The 21,181-nt window shown below is 47.5% G+C and overlaps 1 protein-coding gene across 5 annotated transcripts in view; it reads right to left on the bottom strand.

Moving 5' to 3' along the window:
* Positions 1-21,181, bottom strand: part of TLN2 (talin 2) — a 481,872-nt gene that overhangs the window by 133,422 nt on the left and 327,269 nt on the right. For all 5 annotated transcript variants that reach the window (XM_062206051.1, XM_062206049.1, XM_062206053.1 and 2 more), the window contains 9 exons: positions 20,634-20,814; positions 19,648-19,761; positions 17,395-17,503; positions 15,557-15,765; positions 14,927-15,025; positions 9,247-9,414; positions 7,807-8,101; positions 5,058-5,224; positions 792-920 (listed from right to left, as the gene is read on the bottom strand). In XM_062206051.1, the coding sequence (XP_062062035.1) occupies positions 792-920; positions 5,058-5,224; positions 7,807-8,101; positions 9,247-9,414; positions 14,927-15,025; positions 15,557-15,765; positions 17,395-17,503; positions 19,648-19,761; positions 20,634-20,814 (1,471 nt within the window). The remainder of the gene's footprint in view (positions 1-791; positions 921-5,057; positions 5,225-7,806; positions 8,102-9,246; positions 9,415-14,926; positions 15,026-15,556; positions 15,766-17,394; positions 17,504-19,647; positions 19,762-20,633; positions 20,815-21,181) is intronic.

Genomic DNA, 21,181 nt, shown 5'->3' with positions numbered 1-21,181 from the left:
AGTGGTGGTCGTTTGGGGAGTGAACCAGTGGATGGAAAATGTCTCTCTGCTCCCCCCAACCCCGTAACTCTGCCTTTCAAATAAATAAAATAAATCTTTAAATTAAAAAAAAAAAAAAATGCAGGGTCTGTCCCACCAGGGCACTTCCTTGTGTTTACTCTGTCTTCTAATGGCAACAGGGTTCCATTTCCTTCCAGACCACAGTGGACTGCCCAGGAGGGACATGTCCCCACACGGGCAGGCTCTCGGCCTCTGCCTCCCCTCATTTGACTTAGGGTTTGCTAAGCACACTCTTGAGAGCTACTGTTGTCCCAAAATAATTTGTGCTCCTTACTATTTTCAACTCTTGCCATTCTGAAAACATTACAGAAGCATTTCTCACCGTCTTGTACTCCTGACCACCCCAGCCTCGCCACTACCCCCAGTACTCCAGAGTCTCTGCCTCCTAGGAAAGCCCCAAGGAAGTGGCTGTCTCGAACTAACCACGAACATTTTTAGCAAAAGGTCCTTCCTGATTGTGTACATTCTTAAATACCAGAAAACAACAACAATGATACTGTTTTCCTCCTGGAAAAAATTCTGCATTCCATTCCTGAATGTTCAACTCAGCTTTCTGACGGCCAGGATCTGAAACAAGTTTTCAAATCATGCCCTTGCCTAACCACTGAATGATGCTGTTATCCTGGATGTAGCTTTTCTTACGTGGGCATCATTACTCTGTCGGTTTGACTACTTTTCAGGTAACTCCTTGCCATCTAAAGGGGTCCCAGGAGGCCAGCCCCGCTCCTGACCTCCAGCCGGTTGATGATTTTTTTCTTAATAGCATTCTGGGCAGCGGCGTTGGTGGCCACGCGGAGGCCTTCGGCGGCTTCTCTCAGGCGCTGCTGCTGGTCCTCGTTCTCCGGGTTGGCTGCAGCACCCTGGGAAGGTGAAAACAAAGAGCGGGAATGGTCCGGAGGGCAGCACACCACAGGCGCTGACCTCACGCCTGCACCTTCGGTCTCTCCCAGGAACAGAAAGTGACTGACAGGGCAAGCCCAACACTGTACGCAGTATCTTTCTGATAAAGATGTTTCTTTTCACCACAAAAATCACCTCCCAGGAGACATTTCAAAACTGCACGGCTAGTGAGAAATCTGGCAGTATGCACAAGACACTAGGGAGCCCTTGGCGATCTACACAAACTATCTTGCAGTCAGAAACCAATGCTTGACGGTCAGATAAATCTCGTCTCTATCCATCCGTCTCAGGGAGAATTTTATTTTAATCGTCATGACAAACACAAAAGTTATATACGTGTCTTCATGTCACAGCTGGGACATTCTGTGGCATAATTCAATGTACAAGACTAAGATTCCAGTATAAACACAGGGGTAAGTGGCGGCAGTGATGGTGGAGAGAGGGAGGCTGGGGAGAGAACAGGGACCACATGGGAATACCACCCAAAAAGACGGTAAGAAGATGCTGTCAAGGAAAGACCATACCTAGAAACCTCACTCCTAGAGACACCCATTGGAAAGCCGAGCAAACTATAGCTGGGACCTAAATGCTATGGGTTAATGAGAGAAAGCTGAAATCCTTAGCCTCGAGGTCAGTGTGGAGGAAGGCGCAGGTGCAGCCCTTGGCCATGATCCATGGCCCCTTTATTATGTTGTGCAGTATAAAGTTTCTCAGGAATCTCTGTAGATTTTATTTAGATGTGTAGGATTCTCTAGTAGGGAAAAGCTAAAGGGAATATAGGGAGAGGACACAATTTTATTGCATAATAATTCAACCAAGGCCGGCGCCACGGCTCACTAGGCTAATCTTCCGCCTGCGGCGGAGGCATACCAGGTTCTAGTCCCGGTTGGGGCACTGCATTCTCTTCCAGTCCAGCCCCTCTTCCAGTCCAGCTCTCTGCTGTGGCCCGGGAGGGCAGTGGAGGATGGCCCAAGTGCTTGGGCCCTGCACCCCATGGGAGACCAGGAGAAGCACCTGGCTCCTGGCTTCAGATCAGTGTGGTATTCCGGCCGCAGCGCGCCGGCCGCAGCGGCCATTGGAGGGTGAATCAACGGTAAAGGAAGACCTTTCTCTCTGTCTCTCTCTCTCTTACTGTCCACTCAGCCTGTCAAAAAAAAAATAGTAATTCAACCAAGACTTAAATCCCATCCAGACTTGCTCTCCCAACTATCATAAAAGTCAGGATGGAGATTTTCCTCGCACCCTGGATGCTCTGCCATCAGTGCTTGGTGCATACAGATCAACAACTTTCTTTCTAAGAATGCTGTAGGTCAATACTTTCTTGTACAAAGGCAAGAGAAGGCAGGGAAGACAGCAGAGAGAAGCTCGCTGATTTATCAAAAATCAATTCTCTCAATGTCTGGGTTTTCCAAATGGCCCATTTGTCAAATATACCAATTTACAAGAACCTACTTCTTTGAGCTACTTACAAAAGTTACAGCGGTTCGTACTGGATGGAGTGGTTTTAACAACCGTGACAAAACTGCTTTGGCTATGCTCTCTGAACAGAATCTTCTGGTCTTCAAACTTCACCTGCTTAGAGCTGTCTGCATTTCATGTTTCCAGCAATTACAAGTTTTATTTCTGCATTTTATGTGTGAAAGGACCGGTTGGGCTCCTTTTATATGCCTTAGGAAGTTTATAAAAGTCATTTTATTTTTTGGGTCATCAGGTATTTGTTAAGCTGTGCCTTCCTGGATGCCTTGGGTAGAATGTGAGCTTAGTTTTGCATGTTCAGCAGTTGCAAACCAAACACTTCACAATGATGTGGATGCGCTGGAGCTTCATCACCAAGGTCTTCATGCCAAATGTGTATCGGTTATCAGGGTCTTTGAAAAGTTCATGGAAAATGTGCATCACATAAACAAAAACATATATAGATTTAAAAAAAAAACCTTTGCATCATAATAAACTTACCTTTTTTATTCCTTTTCCATGAATCCTTGGAAGTATCCTCATACAGAGTACTAATCTTGGCCAGACTTTTTCCTGATCATGAAATTATTTTTTCTGTATTTCTAGCCAAAAATTTTCCTGATCATGAAATCATATTTTCTTCATGTTAAATATATCTTTTGAAAATCTAGCCACATTCTTTAGTTATCAATAAAATTCAACAAAATAAAATATTCCAACAAAGTGACTTTTAATTAAAAGTCAAAAGAATTTACAACACTTAATGTTGTCCTATCTAATATAAATTTCCAAAGTCACATAAATATGCAACAGAAGCAAGTTTTTCATAACTTAGAAAATAGTTGGTCTGATTGGCAGTCACCTTGAGAAATAACTGTGCATGCTGGTCCTAGGACAGTCTAGGTTATTTAATAGTAGGTTTGCCCTTTTTGAGTTTTAGTTTTCTTGTTTATAAAATAAGACACTGACTAGACTTTACCTTACTAGTCTGGCACAGGTAACGTTTTGTAAGAATGGGGGTTTGAGATACCTGCATGTAAACTTAGAAGAGGAAAGAAGGGGAAAAAAGAATAACACCTTAAAAAAACCATCAAGCAGGGTACAGAACTCTAATAGGTACCTTCTGCTGTCAGACTGGCCCCGGCCCTCCCTCCCTCCTACCTAGGAGAACCACTAGGAACTCCGCCCCTCGTGTGACATCATGGTGCTGCAGGCGAGCACGGGCCCCTGCGGTGTTCACTGCACACTGTGACCCATGGTGAGGGGAGGATCCGCACACAGGCAGACACCACTGAAGGACAGGGCTGCTCTCTGTGTGGTCCGCAGATTGTGTCGCGCCAGCCTCACAGACTGTACTTAACACCAAGTAGGACGTCTGTGACATCACCAGGCAACAGGCTCTCCTGCTCAGGGCTTACCGCTGATGGAGTCATCGCTATGCTGGTGCCTGACTTGCATTTGCATGAACTCACCTGCTACTCTGATGGAGGCCTGGGGGCTGGGATGAGGTGTGGAGACATTTCAGGAATCTTGCACGAACAGAAATAATGTTTTGTGGAGTGGAGAAAGCTGAAGGTGATCTTTATCTTCCTTTTTATAATTATTTGCCTTCTCCATTAATTCCACAAGATGTATGTTGGATGTTTATTTAAAAAATGTATAAAAAAAGCCCTTATCCAGTTAAAACAGTTCTCATTCAGAGGTATGCAGCAGAATATGCTGTAGAACACACACACACACTCTCTCTTTCTGTCTCTCTCTCTTACACACACATACACACACACATACACACACTCTCTCTTTCTGTCTCTCTCTCTTACACACACACATACACACACAGTCTCACCCGTGCCCTCCTAAATGGAATCTTTGCAGGTGGGAACAAGGCATGCACTCTGTGCAAGACTATGAAACAGATTCCTGGTTAAGAATCACTGGATTTTAGAAACATCATGCTATAGCACAGATGTCATCAAGCACAAGGTTTCCCTCAACTCTTTACTCAAACATTTATACAGGTTCAATATCCCTAATCTGCAAACCCCAAATCCAAAATGATCTGAAATCCAGAACTTTCTGAGTGTAACCTGATGCTCAAAAGTTTTGGATTGTAGATCTCTGGATTAGGGATTTTTCTATCAGTTAAGTCTATGTGAACATTCTAAAACCCACAAAAATCCCAAATCTCAAACATTTTGCAGAAGGGATACTCGAACTTATACACTATTTAAAATATCTACTGGAATTTGAAGAACAGTGAGGGAGGAAACACCCTACCACACAAAATCTTGATGGCTGTCTGATAAGTCACTTGGAAGGTAAGGTGACACACAGGCTGCAGGAAGAGAGCAGGTACAGGTGACCAGACTACTGGAGATCTCGCGTTTAAATCCATCACCACGTTCCATGCAGCCAATGGTGATGACCCAACAGAGGAAGAACCCTCACCAGGCAGGGACTCTGCTGAGTTGGCAGCTCTGCCCCGATGAGCTTCCTTGCCACATTCAACAACTTCTCAGCAACCTGCACAACTTTAAAGGCTACAAAGCTACACAGGTCTTTAAGAAACACAAATACCACGCAGCTGTCCTGCGGGCACTCCACGGTGTTCACTTTTCAAATAAACCAACCCAATGGAATACCTTCGCGGCTTCCACCATGCGGGCAGTGGAGTCGGCCAGGAGTTTCGCTGCTGCCAGGAGCTTCTTTGAATTCTCCATGTCAATTTCAGCCTCTGCATCTGATCTCATGGCATTGACGAGGTCTGACGTGGCCTGAGCCAGCACCCGGGCCTGGCGCACCATCTCACCTGCAGGAGACACAGGGGATGCAGCTGTTCGTCCTGCTTCTCGAAGGCTGGTGAGACCTCAGGAGCCAGTACAGTTTTGTCCCTGTTTCCCCCGGCAAGTGAAATGCAGAGAGCTGAAGCTCCATGCTATACTCCTGAGCAATGCACCCAAATCAGACCACTGCTATGGGTGCAAATTGTGGATCCTTTCTAGAGAGAAATTTTGCAAACACATTTAAAATTAAAAATGTATGTACTGGGGCCAGCACTGTGGAATAGCAGATAAAGCCGCCACCTGCTGTGCTGGCATCCCATATGGGCACTGGTTCGAGTCCCGGCTGCTCTACCTCTAATCCAGTTCTCTGCTATGGCCTGGGAAAGCAGTAGAAGATGGCCCAAGTCCTTGGGCCCCTGCACCCATGTGGGAGACCCGGAACAAGCTCCTGGCTCCTGGCTTCACATCTGCCCAGCTCCAACAGTTGCGACCATCTTGGGGTGGAACCAGCAGATGGAAGATCTCTCTCTTCCTCTCTGTGCCTCTGCCTCTCTACAACCCTGCCTATCAAATAAGTTTTAATAAATAAATCTTTTTTTAAAAAAGCATTTAGCTATTGGCTCAGCAACTCCACCTAAAGGAATTTACCCTACATATGTATTCTTAAAGGTAAACTGAAACATTTAGACAGGAATGCTTATTGTGGTTTCATTCTGTAAATGCAAAATAAACGACAAAAACTTGGATATTACTTAAATGTCTTTTGAAAGATAACTGGTTAAGTAAATCATGATGGTTCCCAAAGTGGAATATTATGCTGCCATTTGAAAAATGAACATGTTAGGTGAACATGTAAAAAATTTCTGAGACTTATTAAGTAAAAAAAAGTTTTAACAGAGGGACCAGCTCTGTAGTACAGAATAAGTAGCTGGCTGTGATGCCAGCAGAGTGCTGCTTCGAGTCCTGGCTGCTCCACCTCTGTCTGATCCAGTTCCCTGTTAATGTGCCTGGGAAAGCAGTGAAAGATGGAACAGGGGCTTGGTTGGGTCCCCACCACATACAGGAGAGACCCAGATAGAGCTCCTGGCTTCAGTCTGGGCCAACCCTGGCCATTATGGTCATTTGGGGAGTATACCAGTGGATGGAAGAACTTTCGCTGTAACTCTGCCTTTCAAATAAATGAAATATTTTTTAAAGCCACTGGGACCTCTAACCAGTGCCCATATAGGATGCCAGTACTGCTGGAAGAGGCTTAACGCCACAACTACAGTGCGACAAATAAATCTTTATAAAAAGGTAAAAATTAAAGTGGATTAATTTGCATTACAATACACTCCCATTTACATAAAAAGAAAGCAGGTGTCTGTCTCTCTCACTTTCTCTCTGTCACACACACGCACAGGAATGTAGGGAGGATGAAATCTTCTGATCAGAGAAAACTGAACTGGTAAGCGGTGAGCTTTGGAGCTTCAGAGGGCACAGTGATGGGTGGGGTGACCTCCTCTGCAGCCGACAGACTGAAAAGGTCTGTGGTGTCTATTTTTAAATTGACCATGCATGGTGATATCCTGACACCTTAAAGAACCTCTTTGCTGGAGAGACACTGCCCTTCCAGGGTTAGCCAGTTTGCATAGACAGCAGTGGGTCCAGGCAGGCGCAAGCCCTAGACATGCAGAACACCTGACCCAGAGCCACCTACCTCCTTCTGTCCCAGACACCCCAGGAGCCCAGATTCCCCTGCCTGGATTGTTGCAGGTAACTCAGTGAGAGCCTGTTTAACTTAGAGCCCGAGAAAATATTTAACCTTGCCAATCCTAGAGAGTGTTTCCCTGGCCCTGACCCAGGCTGTCCTCTCATCCTGTTGCCTCTTGAGTCACCTGGGATCATCCCTGGGACCCCACATAGCACAGGATGACGCCCTCTAGGGGACCTGCATGTAAACTCTACCCAAGCCTTGCTCCTATGTTCTCATCTGGCAGTTCTGACTTTGTCATCCCTTACCCAGAACGTGCACTCCTAGAATAAAAGGGATTTGTTGTGCATCAAAACTAAGACAAAAACAAATCGAGGGGCCAGCACTGTGGCATGATAGGCTAAGCCTCTGCCTGCAGAGCCAGAATCCCAAATGGATGCCAGTTCAAGTCCCAGCTGCTCCACTTTTGATCCAGCTCTCTGTAATGGCCTGTGAAAGCAGTAGAGGATGGCCCAAGTCCTTGGGCCCCTGCACCTGTGTGGGAGACCCAGAAGAAGCTCCCAACACCTGGCTTCAGAGCAGCCCAGCTCTGGCCATTGCAGCCAGTTGGGGAAAGAACCAGCAGATGGAAGATCTTTCCCTCTGTCCCTCCCTCTCTCTAACTCTACCTCTCAAATAAATAAATCTTAAAAAGAAAAACAAAACCCATTAAACTCTGTGGAAGCCCTGAAGTGTGGCCATGGAAGCGCTCGTTAGGAGTCCTCTATCTGTGATTTCCAGGGAGGAAGTCTCTGTTGGAGGCTGACAAACACATGCTGCTGTCAGTGACCCTGGCTGCCTTCACCTGTCTTGTGGGTGTCCCAGGATCACCAGCCCACAGCCCCCACCCATGTGTGCCCACGCCCAGCACCTCACCAGCATCACCCATGGAGCTGAAGATGCTCTCGGTGACACACATGATGGTGTCAGTGGCCTGGTCATAGCGGCCGATGGGCTCCCCGCGGCTGGCGAACTGCCGCACGTGCTGCAGGAGGTCGTGCAGGGCCTGGCTGACCACGCTGGCCGCCGCGCTGACCTGCTTCAGCAGCTCACTGTCAGCGGTGGCCGCCTGGCAGGCACGGACGCAATTCTCCACCGAGCGGTCCACCAGCTTCCCCGCCTCGATCAGCTGCTCCTGGCACACGGGGGAGCTGATGGTGGGGCTCACGACCTGTGGACAGACAGGGGCAGGGCTCAGGAGCTGCACAGGACGTCAGGTCCCTGGTGTGTCCGGCAGCTCCCCCAAGTCCCTCCATGCCCTGGGCTTCGGTTCCTTAGCAGGGACCCAACTAAACCACGGCTGAGGCGTCTCACACGGCACTGATCTGCTTTGTCTTTGTGAGGTCAGCTGTCCCACTACTTTAGGTCTTTATCAGTCAGGCAGGACGATTATCTTCATGGGGAGACATTGTGTTATTTACCAGTGATACCTCCTTCCTTCTGGGATTCTCTTCTAAGATGACCCCAAAGAGTTGTACTGCTTTCTCCAGAAGCACCTGGAACTCTGCCCCCGGTACTTTAAAGACCGAAGGGGTCTGTCAGTGATTTACACAGCCCAGCAAAGTGGCCAAGAGAAGCTGGGGGGAACTAGCTGAGGCTGCAAATCCATCAGATAGGAAATTCTGGGTGAGCCAGATCGTGTCTTCACAACCTCAGAAATCATCAGGTCCACACGTGGACATCTTCCATCTTCCACTATATCCTCACTGAGTGTTCACATGTGGTGGAGCACATGAAGACCTGAGTTACAACCCCAATTCTGCCACTTGCTACTTTTGCAACGTTAAGCCACTTACTAACATCTGAAGGCCTCAGGTTCAGCCTTTAGGGATAACAGTGCTGGACTGGCAGGAGTGCCAGGGAGATCCCATGAGGTGATGCAGGACACACAGAGTGCACACCTGGCAGTAGTCACATCCCCCATGAGACATGCTGCATGGTAGAGAAGGCCCTAGAGACTCTGCAGGTGATTCTAAGCCCATTTGTGATGCAGGACGGCACAGCTCAAGAACTCCATGTGCAGGTGTAAATAAGACACATCAAGAAGTCCGAAGGGCAGACAGAGCAATTTGCATATAGAAACGGACTAGAGAAAAGTGCCATCTCCCTGAGGACTTGAGCAAAGAACAAAGGATAAAAGCAGAATTAGACAGTTTAGGCTAAAATCCCATTATGTCACCTCAAAGAAGGCACCTGCAGCAAGCTCTAAGTCCCAGGCTACTTTAGCGAATTCTGCCCCTGCTCCTGCCGAATGACTACAGCCGCCCAAGAGCGTGTGACACCTGGCAGAGAGGGCTGGGGTGCCAGCTGGCTTACCTTGGCACACGCCACAAGCTGCGAGGTGGAAAGGGCGCATTGAGTGGCAGCAGCAATCACCCTGTTCTGCAGGACGGTGTCTTCGGCCACCTGGGCAACATTCTTAGCCTTCAGCACCAACATGGCGGCAGCGTTGGCAACGGCCTTGGCCAAGCTCATTAAAACATCCTAAGGGAAGGGAATCAAAGACTATTCACTTAGTGTTTCTTAATCATCCCTCACAGCCTGAAAATGAAATGTATCATCCACCTAAACGTTTTATTAAAATTCCATTTGATCTTTTTCCTTTGGCACTGTGGAATATTTCTTTCACTCATTGTGTGAAATGTCAGCTTGTCCTTAGAGATAATTAAGGAAGGTGACTTGCATCCTAATGATATAATCTCTTACACATCCATTAAGCAGCATAGGTTGGAATAAAAAATAGGATACTTTGAGGGGAGGCTTTTTATTCTAACCACCAATGCGTATTCATGAAGTTGACCAACACCTAGTCTTAGCCATGTCTCCCGAGTCTGTGGTCGATGGGGCGGATCAGCTGAAGTTGAAAACACAACCAGATGGGGCTGGTGCTCTGGCCTACGTAAAGCCACTGTCTAAAGGGCCAGCATCCCATATGGGTGCCAGTTTGAGTCCTGACTGCTCCACTTGTGATCCATCTCCCTGCTAATGTGTCTGGGAAAGCACTGGAGGATGATCCAAGTGCTTGGGCCCCTGTACCCAGGTAGGAGACTGGAAGACACTCCTGGCTTTGGATTGGCCCAGCTCTGGCCATTGTGATCATTTTGGGGGGGAATGAACCAGTGGATGCAAGATTTCTCTCTGTCTCTCTCTGACTCAAATAAATAAATCTTTTATTAAAAAAAAAAAAAAAAAGAAAGGAAATACAGCCAGGAGCCACAAACACCACATGCTGTAAGGCTATGATTCATGGCCTTCAAGTCATCTTGCTCCACTGTGACTCACAAATTTATCTTTGGATTTTCTCCTTTCTACAAGGATCCAAGTTATCACCAGAAAGTCAGGCCCATTGCTGCCTCCAGAGGGCAACGTTGGACGGGCACAGACAAATAGCCAACCCCAACACTGACAGCTCCAGAACCACAGGATACTAAGTTAATCTCAGCATTCTGGAGAGGAATTAAACCATAATGGAAAGTGAAAAGGGACCCTACATAAACAAACTAGCTACAAGACAATCTGACTGAAGATGTAAGGAGCTCTGTGTCTTCAAAGATCAGGGCATGCTCCAAGTCCCTGAAAAGGCGCGCTGTTTGCAGGGCGGTGCACCCTTTAATTTAGCCAGCCAGACTCGTCACCCCTCTGCTTGACCTGAGAACCACCACTGCAGCATTTTCCTGCCTTCTTTGCTTTTCACACTGAGAGGTTGATTTGATTTGGAAATGCCTTCCCACACATCCAAGCCATCTTTATTTTGAACAAACAGGTTAAGGCTTTTCCTCCACAGGAACTGTTGTTGCTAGTCTTTATTAATTCATCAGATAATAAAAAGCACTTTGGATTCTAAACACAAAGGGTGCTTTAAGTCCTTACAAGGAGGTATCTAATTTGAAGACATAATGGAAAAAGCGTTCAGACTGTACAATTTCACACAAAGAGTATATGCAATCCAGGCAAATCAGAAACCCAAGAATCCACTAAGTAAGCTCATTTTTAATTACACAAAACCCAAGCAGTCTTCAGGGAACAGTTTAGTCCAGTTTTTAGATCTGTGATGGTTCCTGGACACCCAAGTTAAAAGTAAAGCTGGTGGTGCTGACAGCTGACAAGGCCTCCATCTGCCACATCGTTTTGGGCATTGCTCCCATTATAGCCTGCAGAGTTCCAGGCCTTAGACCCCCATCTCAGTGCTCAGGGAAAACACAGTTTGAATGTCAGGGTCAAAAAGATTCTCCCTCACTTGCTATGAATCCATCTTTTCACAAAGGGACCAGGATTTGGTTATATAGAATCATCATTGTTCTAAAGGGTTTTGTTAGAACCATTCAAAGAAATTCTGTTTCGATTAATTTCATCCAAAAAATACAGCTAAACAAACAAAAACAAAAACATGATACTCCAGAGGGCTACAGTTGCTGACAAGGCCTTTGTGAAACTTGGCAATAAGACCAGCATTATGTAGCCCATGTAAAACCAATCTTTGTTTACTCTGGGAATATGTGGTACATTGAGAACCCAAGAGATGCTCTGAGCTAGGATCTCAAGATTCAGAAAAACAGAGCAAGAGATCCAGTGTCAGTTAAGCCAGGGGCTACCCATGACCAGGAAAGATACAAATTACTGCACTGCCCTGGTCTCCATCCGGAGGCCTAACCCAGATGGAAACGTTGGAGTCAAGCCTTTTGCTGGTAAGCAAGACTCCACGGGACCATCACCCTGAACCTGCTTCTCCAGCAGGTGGAACTGGAACACGCACCAGGTAGCAGAGGCTGCCTTCACAGTCACTGAAAACTCTGCTCAAGACAAGAAGGGAAAGCCTCAAAGGACACAGGATGCATAACATCTTAACTTTCTCCTCAATATTTTGAGGGAAGCAGTATTTTTCACGGAAAGTAAGTTGACCAACGTAAGATCAGGAAGTCTAATAAACCAGCAGCTGAATCTCAACTGGACCAAACTCCTAAGTAGGTATCAGTCTACAAAGAATTATTTGGCCTGCGATCTATACCACGACACCATCCTGGGCTCTAGCCTCTGCCGCGATTGCTGGAAGCCAGGTGGCCACATGGCCCAAGCACCAGTGTCAGCCCCATCCCCATCCTAATGGGATTCGCTGCTCCCACTTCCCTGCTTGCCTCCTGGCAAAGTTTTAAGAGGACCTGTTCCTAGCCACGTGTCTCTCTTTTTTTCCTGTCTCCTGATTGCTCTCCCTCTCTCTGTCTCTCAATCTCTCTCTGGATCTCTTTCTTACACTATCCTTCTCTTTCCTCCTTCGCCCCTTCCTTCCGGTCTGTCAGGTTTCCCCCAATAAACCCTTTCCCTCAAATAAAGAATTACCTGGCCAACATAAAAATTAAAGGTCAAGGCAAGGGCAGTTAGGGGACCTGGAAGAGAGTCAGGGTGACACACTAGCTTGGGGTTACTGGGTTATACAAGGATTTGCATGGTCTGCAGGTCTGATGGTGTAGTTACCACTGGCCATCTGAGTGTGATAACGGCTTTCGGGAACACTCTGATCACCTCTTAGGGGGACTCACCCCTGCCTCATGACACGAATGCGTGTGCACCCAATGCCTCAGTGCACTGTAGAACACAAATGAGTCTTATGCCCAGAGTGACACAGCTATGTGGAAAGTGAGGGAGAAGTAAATATATTGGTAATTCAAAAAGTCCATGAATAATTGTATTAAAAGATAAGCTTATTTTGGTGCAACAATTTTGAAATCTATGCATATGATAAGAGGGGGTCCTTTAAAAGCTCATGGAATATGTTCATTATGAAAATCAGTACCTGGCTTTCAAAATTCTATTTGCAACAAAATAAATTTATCTTAAAAATTATTTACTTGAGAGGCAGGGAGATGAACAGAGATAGACAAACTGATGGATAGCAAGCTCCTATCCACTGGTTTACTCCTCAGTGGCCAATGTTGACCAAGCAGAAGCTGGAAGCTGCGAACTGGGAACTCCCTCCAGATCTCTCAGGTGGGTACCTGGGACCCAGTTTCTTGAGCTGCCTCCCAGGGTGTGAACTAGCAGAAAGCTGGAATTGGAAGAGGAGCAGGACTGGAACTCGGGCACTCTGAAATGGAATGCCTGAGTCTCAAGCAGTGCCTTAACTGTTATGCCAAAGGCTGATCCCTAAACTTATTTTTTTTTAAGATTTATTTTATTTATTTGAAAGTCAGAGTTACAGTGAGAGGTAGAGACAGAGAGAGAGGTCTTCCATCCGCTGTTTCACTCCCCAGTTGGCCGCAACAGCCGGAGCTGTGCCAATATGAAGCTAGGAACCAGGAGCTTCTTCCAGGTCTCCCATGCGGGTGCAGGGGCCCAAGGACTTGGGCCATCTTCTGCTGCTATCACAGGCCATAGAGGAGAGCTGAATCAGAAGAGGAGCAGCCGGGACTTGAACCGGCACCCAAATGGGATGCCAGCACTTCAGGCCAGGGCATTAACCCAGTGTGCCACAGCGCCGGCCCCTAAACTTACTCTTTAAGTCCATTTTTCCAATAACTTTTTGAAGTACACTCCTATCTGTGGATGAAGTGCAAGCTGCATGTCTCCCCACATACGTGATCACATCTGATTGTGCCACTTCTTGTGTTGAGAGATGAACTTTGGCAGTTCTAAATAAAATAGCAGGCAAAACTGTGAAGCCCGAAATCTGAATGCGAGAGGAAAGCTAAGTGACCTTTTTGCTCTTTTCACAAAATATTATATAGAATCATTGGCAAAATGAAGCAGTCACACAGGAGTCACTCAAAAGGGCAGAAGAAAGGTACTGAGGGCTGTCAGGGAGTTAATAAGCACACTGTCATTTTTTGGACTTAGTTCTTATAATTTTCTGGTTTCGTCTTTCTAAACTGATATTTAACTATATATTTCAATGTCATATAAAAATTAAGGATTTGTAAGAAAGTACTAAAAAGTAAAGGCCATGGGAAAGCAGCAGAAGATGGCCCAAACCCTGCACCTATGAGGGAGACCCGGAATAAACTCCTGGCTCCTGGCTTTGGATCAGCTCAACTCTGGCCACTGCAGCCATTTGGGGAATGAACCAGTGGATAGAAGACCTCTCTGTGTCTACCTCTCTCTGTAACTGTCAAATAAATAAAATAAATCTTTTTTTTTTTTTTAAAGTAAAGGCCAGTGAAACTCAGCCAACAGATTTCCTCAACAGTGAATGTGATGCAGGATTTGGAAAAGGGGACCTGGACTAGAGCTGCCACACTCAGCATAGATGCATTTACATAATTACTTATAGAATTACAGACTTAAAAGGACGTGAGATGACAGCTTATCTTGGCTAGAACCACCTCAATCCAGCCCCTGCACCTGGGTCTGGGGGCTGAGAGAGGCAGACAAGCTGAGATCGCGTCTGAGTCGCGGCCTGGCAATGCTGATGGTGGCTACAGCTGTTCAGCAGAGCACCTGCAGCACATGTCCCTGAACTGCAAAAGAGAGGCCACAGAGGAAGCATCTCCAGCAAGCTTGTGGTTTTTTGGATACGGACACAGAGCCTAGGATCATCTCTGAAAACAAAGGAACGCCTACACTGTGCATGGGAGGCTGTGTGTATAGGAGTACACACATTTCCAGGCTTATAAGAGGATCCAAGGATGATGCTGTTAAAAACCAATGCTAAAGAGATAAAACCAGACTGGCCAGGGTTGATGCCTGCGGAGTCTGGGTGGTGTAGGCAAGGGGACTTAAGTCACAACTTTCTCCACTTTTGTGTGAAAAGAACGCTTGATCTACTGATGCACAATCAGCAGGGTGAAATAAGTGCTTTCCAATGATGATGTAAGGTGGAAGAAAAAGGAGGCTTCTCTTAAAAAATTGGGATTTCTAAAAAACATGTACAGAAAAAGACCTCACTTTCAGGATAATCCACCTCAATCTTTCAATTGATAGCTCAAGCAAGATTTGGTTTGTTTCCCGTTATTCTTCGGACCCAGTTCTCAACTATCACTGGATGGTGAAGCTCTGAGTATCTTACCTGGAACCGCTCGTCAGTCTCATTCTCTCCGATCTGCCTCAGAAGGTCCCCACTGGCTTGTCCGATGCTTCCAGCTGCCGTTAAGACTGTCTGCCGGGGCTATGAACACAGAACACAACTCGGCTGGAGAGAGAACGCATTCCCCCTGCAGCCTCATGGACCGTGGCAGAAGAAGAGTCCCCCACGATTAGCTCCTCTTGCAGTAAACGAGACTCTCAAGCTGTTGACCAGGTAGGAGATACAACCTTCCTGGCGAAATTTGTGCAGGCAAACACCCCCTGGCTCATAAATCAGCAACAGGTGGATGGGTTTGAAATTAATTAATTACAAAGCCTCTTTCAGGTGGTAAAAAGGTGAGACACTCCAGGGAAACTACAGTGCAAAGGTACATGCACCATGTGGCTTTAGTTTTCGGGACTGCATCTCAGTGATGCAGCAGCCCTGCACTCAATGAATCCCAAAGGTTAAACAAGAGCTTCATGTCCATTTCGATAACTCCAAACTACTACACAGTAACATGCCCCATGAAGATGGAAGAAACAGCCCAGGAAGCAATGGCCCTCCATGCTTCTTCCAAAGGATACACCTGTCTCATTAGAACCTGAGTCAGCACTTGCCCCTAGGGCTCACCTCTCCAGAAGTCGGCTGCACAGCCTTCAGCAAGTCGGACACTGCCCCAGCAAGGGTCCTCGCTGCTCGCAGGAGGTCCTCCCCGCTGCCCACCTCGTCGTCCATGAGGGCGGCCAACAGCTTCACGCCCTTGGACATCTCGGTCAGGTTGGAAGAAATAGTAGTGATCGCACACCCCACAGCTGTGTAGTCAGTGTCTGCGGGGTCACCTGGGACAGAGAAGGACCCATCACCATCAAAGCAGGAAGGGGAAGGGTGAGAACAGGCTGGGTTGGTCCTGGTGAGAATTTTCACAGTGGTTCCTCACCCACTGCAGGAATCAGACCCCAAAGCCTGCAGGAGCACAGTGACGGAACTACACTGTCTGCACTTGAAAAGGTCCTGCATGGGTGCTGGGCCTAGTGGTTAAGACACCAATTAAGATGCCACAGTCCCACGTCTGAGCACTTGGGTTGGATTCTCGGTTCCAGCTCCCTACTCCAGCCTCCTATTAATGCAGACCCTGGAAGGCAGCAGAGATTGCTCAAGAAATTGGATTCCCACCACCCATTTGATATACCTGGATTAAGTTTCCAGATCCTGACTGTGGTTGTAACTGGGGGCCATTAGGGGCATTTGAGGCATGAACCAGCAGGTCAGAGCTGTTTCTCAAATTAAATGAAGAAACAAAAAAGTTCCTTTCACCTGTAAGCCACACACATTGAAACACGGAGCATGAGCACCTTTAAAATTCCAAAGGAGGCCTCAGCAGCTCTTGACCCCTTTCATGGGGGCGCTGTGAGCAGGGGCCAACTTAGCTCCTGAAACACTGTTAGGCTGCAACCACATCTCCTGGTTCTTACTCGACAGTGCAAGGCACAGAGCCATGCCATGGCAGAGGCTGGTGCTGCCAGACAAGGCAAAGGCACACGGGACGATCTGCTCATTCACAGCCATGGCCAGACCAGAAGCTCTCACGTGCCTCACAGGACACACGTATGTCCAGAATATGGACCAACAATGAGAAGAGCGAATTTAAGAATAATTTTGTTGTTTTTTTTTAATGTTTTTATTTGAGGCTGGCGCTGTAGCATAGCGGGTGAAACTATCACCTCCAGTGCTGGCATCCCATATGGGCTCCACTTCTGATCCGGCTCTCTGCTATGGCCTGGGAAAGCAGTAGAAGATGGTCAAGTGCTTGGGCCCCTGCACCTGCATGGGAGACTCAGAAGCTCCTGGCTCCTGGCTTTGGATTGGCCCAACTCTAGCCATTTGGGGCTGTGGATTGAAGTTCTCTCTCTCTCTCTCTCTCTCTCTCTCTCTCTCTCTCTCTCTGCCTCTCTAAAACATAAATAAAGCTTTAAAAAATGTTTTTATTTGAGGGAGGGAGAGATGCAAAGACAGTACTCCCATCACTGGTTCACATCCCAAATGGCCACAATGGCTGGAGCTGGGCCAGAGCTAGGAGTTGGGAACTCAATCCAGGTCTCCCATGTGGGTGGCAGGGATTCAAATACTTGCGCCATCATTTGCTACCCCGGAGAGATGCTGCAGTTGGAAGCCAGGGCCAGGAATTGAACCCAGGTACTCTAATGTGGGATGCGGACTTCTTAACTGGTATCTGAGCTGTTAGGCCAAACGCCTGCCCGCATAAATATTTTAATGATGATGCATAACAAAGACTAAAATGAATGAGATAATCCTTACATTTCTCCTGGGTCATCAGGAGAAAATGCCTGGAACACTGTGAGTACCTAAAAATATACTCTCCTCTCATAATAGGAAAATCTGTTGTTTCAATCAAAGAGTAATTTTTTCCTCCAAAACCACAACGCACCACAAATCCCCAAGAGACTTACCCGCCGTGAGGTTAACAACCGAAGCCGTTCCAGCTGTGATAGCATCGACTTGAGAATGGATTTCATGTTTGGATTCGTCGACTTTATTCTGAACCCATACCCTTGACGCCTGCAAAGCCAGACACGAGCATGACGCCAGCACAGCTCACAATTCCCCGGGAGCCCAGAGACGGAGAGCCACAAAGCACCACCAGCATTTTGGCTGCACTCCTCTTACGGATCAGGCACTCCAGGGGCCCCTGAGTCATCTGAAACAATATCCTTAACAGGCCTCAGGCTCATTAATCAGAGAAGGTGCTGGGCATGCAAATTCTCGCTGGGACTTATCCTAATTACTATTATGTTCAGCTTTTAAGATCATAGGTAAAAAAAGAAAAAAATTGTAAATAGCTCTGTATAGTAATCTCAATTGAAAAAGAATGACAAGGTGGAAAAATATCCACGTCCCACAGTAATCACGCTGCAGATTAACATTACCAGTTGCTATTTATTTTCAGCTTGTGTTTCAGGGGGCTGGGTTACAAGTAGGGTGCTTTGGCTCACAAAGGCTCTCATCAATGCAGGAAATGTCTTCTGTTCTCAACAAGAACCACCCTCAACATGATGAGGCACCATGCTCATGGCCATGAGGTCCCTTTCCTGGCAAGACTGGGCAACAGGCCAGGCCCCGTGTTCTGGATTCAGCTCTACCACTTACTAACTTGGACAAATTCTACCCAGGTCCTATAGTTTACCTATCTTCCACTGCAGGAACTCTACTGTTTCAGAAAACCTTTCCAGCTTTTATACTTTGTTTCTTTGAACCTATAAATAGCAAATCCTCTATTCTGTGGCATTACAGGAGGTTGCTACTCAGACACTACTCACACTAATGATGATGACCCCATGCTGGGGCGCTGCTTCCTCAAATATCTCCAAACAGAGGTCCAGATCCAGGATGTGTCTAGTGCTAACATATTTTATTGCATTCTAATTCTCTGAAAATTTGTAAAATAGGAATATTAAATCCAAACATTCTGTAACTGTCTAACAGTTTGGTTCTGGGAGTTTATCCTATATTTCCACTGTGAAGTTCCCTAAAGCCCAAGGTTGAATGATTTCAGGGACCTGGAAGCAACAGCAACTTCTGTGCTCCAGAGCTTGCAAATAAACATAGCATCCAGGGGGACTTGGAGGGAGGCTGTCCTGCCTGCACAAGATGAGGTTACACGTTCGTATCTCAGCTCTCGACCTCTGTGATAGTCCTATAGCAGTGATTTGCTGATTACTCATTAGACTCTCCTGGGGAGAATAAAAAACACGGGTTGACCCTCTCCCCCCTATTTATTTGATCTGGGCCTTAGGCTTTGTCTGTGAAGCTCCCCAGGGGAGTCTGGTGTGCAAAGCAAGGACAACAACGACTGTGCTAGCCAGTGCTTCTCAAACAATGGAGCTGGGACTTGGCTACACCGCAGACTCTGATTCAGTCGTCTGGATAAGGTCTGCGGTTCTGTACCTCCCACAGGATGCTAGGTACTGCCCGTGCTGCTGGCCCAGAGACCACACTTTGAGCGGTGAGGCATAAGATGATTTCAAGCAGCAGCGGCTACAAGGAAGTCTCTGGGCCACTTCCCCTGCCCCGTGGAAGAGTGCCAACAACACTCACCCAGTGGTTCTCTAAGTTTGGGCCCCAGCCTCTCCTGTTGCCTGCTGCAAATGCACCTCCTCAGACCCCACCCCAAACCCACTAAGTCAGCAAGAATGGGGATAGGGCCCAGCAGTGTGAGTCTCACTATGTCCAGCAGGTGACTCGGGTGCAGGCTAAAGTCTAAGAATCACTGATAGTGACAAAAGTAATAGAACAGCTTGTGCTTATTGAGCTCTTTAGTAAATGCTAGGTGCTGTGCTAAGGATGCTACACAGGATTAGAACAGCCCACAGCCCTTGCGATGGACGACAAAGCAGAAGCTTCGAGAGGGTAAGGTGTCCAGGCTCACACAGCCAGTGACAATGGAGCTGGGAAGTGACCTCAGATTCTGAGATTCTCCAGTCCAAGTTGTCAGCCCCCGTGAGACACTGCCCATGGCAGTAGCACCCTAATCGTCTCTCTTTCTGCAGGTACAACTGACAGACGAGCACTCAGTATCTTGGAAAACAGATGAGTTTCCCCTTCACCTTGCTGGAGGTGGGGATCCACTTAGCTGAGACTGAGTGCCTAACTCTGTTTTCCGCCAGGGCTGAGACACGCAATGAAAACGGAGGGACGAGACTTACCATATCCTGGCCGAGAGGTGGCAGTGCGTCGAGCTCTCCGAGGTCATCTTGGGCCTGCTGGACGGCGTGCATGCTTGTGTTGATGGTGCCCATCAGGGCCTGCTGGGCGGAGGTCTGCGAAGGTGGAAGAACATGAGGCGGTCACACTCACACTCCCGGGACCGCCCTGGCCCTCCATGCATGGCAAATCCCAACTCAACCCGAGCTCAAGACACAGCAGTCCAGCATTCAGCTCAATCAGTACCTGGACCTCCTCCCATTTCAACCCAGGGGCCAGAAATAGACATGGCATTGTATTAATAGAATGCAAGAGGAGGGTGATTGCAAGAGGCGTTCTAATCAGACAAGTGTGGAGAGCGTAATTAGCTGAGAAGGAGGCTCGGAAGGGTCTGTGCAGGGTAACTGGGGCGATTCAGTCCTGGAGTAGTGAGGACAAAAGATTTCATGCACAAGGACATGTGGGAGTTAATGAGCATGCTTCTGCTAAATACTTAAGGATCCCACCCAAGTCAACAGACAGCAAGCTTTGGAACAAATTATTTCTAAGCTTTGAGTCCTAGAGGTTTCAAAATACTCCCAAGAGCATGGGATTCCCAAGGGGGGACGCTTAGTGGGACAGATCAACACCATGAAGAATCAACAACCCCTTCGCCAAAACGTCAGGACTACTGCAGACCCAGTCTCTTTCTCAGACTCTCCGAGGGGGATTTGAGTTAGGCAAGCTTGAGACTGCTAAGCCAGAGGGGCAGGGGTCAATCCTTCCACCACAAGTCACACTGAGAGGTGTCCCATGCTCCAGCCATAGAGGAATCCTCTGATCCAGGGCAGGCAGTGATCAGAGTCATGCAATTAAAAAGCAGCAAGTCTGACAGCATGGCTCGGTGGGAGTGACCGAGAGCTCCCCTACAAGCTGTCACGGTGCTAGTGCATGCCTGCACGCCCGAGCAGCACACTAACACGTGGTGGACGAGCATCAGAAGCCTCACCAGCGGCGGCATGTGGCCCCGATGCATCTGCCCAACCATGACCTGCTGCTGCGGCGAGGGCATGCTGCCGATGTTGAAGGTCTCAGGCCCGCTGGAGCCGGAGCGCATCACGGCCGGCAGTGCCACCGAGCCGTGCTCTGCCTTCCCGGTCCGGTTGAACTGCTGCTGCAGGATGGTGGACCTGCAGGAAAAGATGGCTTGGTCACTGCCACTGAATATATATATATATATATATATATATTCTTACAATAATGATGTCCTTGGTTTAAGGGAAGAGTCTGGATACATGGATCTCTTACTTGGTAAAATGCACCTGAAAGAACATTCATTCAACAAACTCCTAGCTCATGCCAGGTTATATCCTAGGCATTGGAGACACAGATTCTTGACCCTGAGCTTTAAGGGAGAAAGGTGGAATAATAAAGGTGGAAATGAACGGAAACAGGACTCTAGCAGTTTAGCTTCCCTCTCCCGGCTCAGGACGGGGGCTGTGACCGAGGAGGACATTCCCTTGCCGCTGGAGCTTCGACCACGTGACCAACTTCGGC

The sequence above is a fragment of the Lepus europaeus genome, chromosome 11 (assembly GCF_033115175.1).
Source record: "Lepus europaeus isolate LE1 chromosome 11, mLepTim1.pri, whole genome shotgun sequence".
Taxonomy (NCBI): domain Eukaryota; kingdom Metazoa; phylum Chordata; class Mammalia; order Lagomorpha; family Leporidae; genus Lepus; species Lepus europaeus.
Note: the sequence above shows the minus strand (reverse complement) of the source record. Positions and strands in the feature narration are given on the sequence as shown.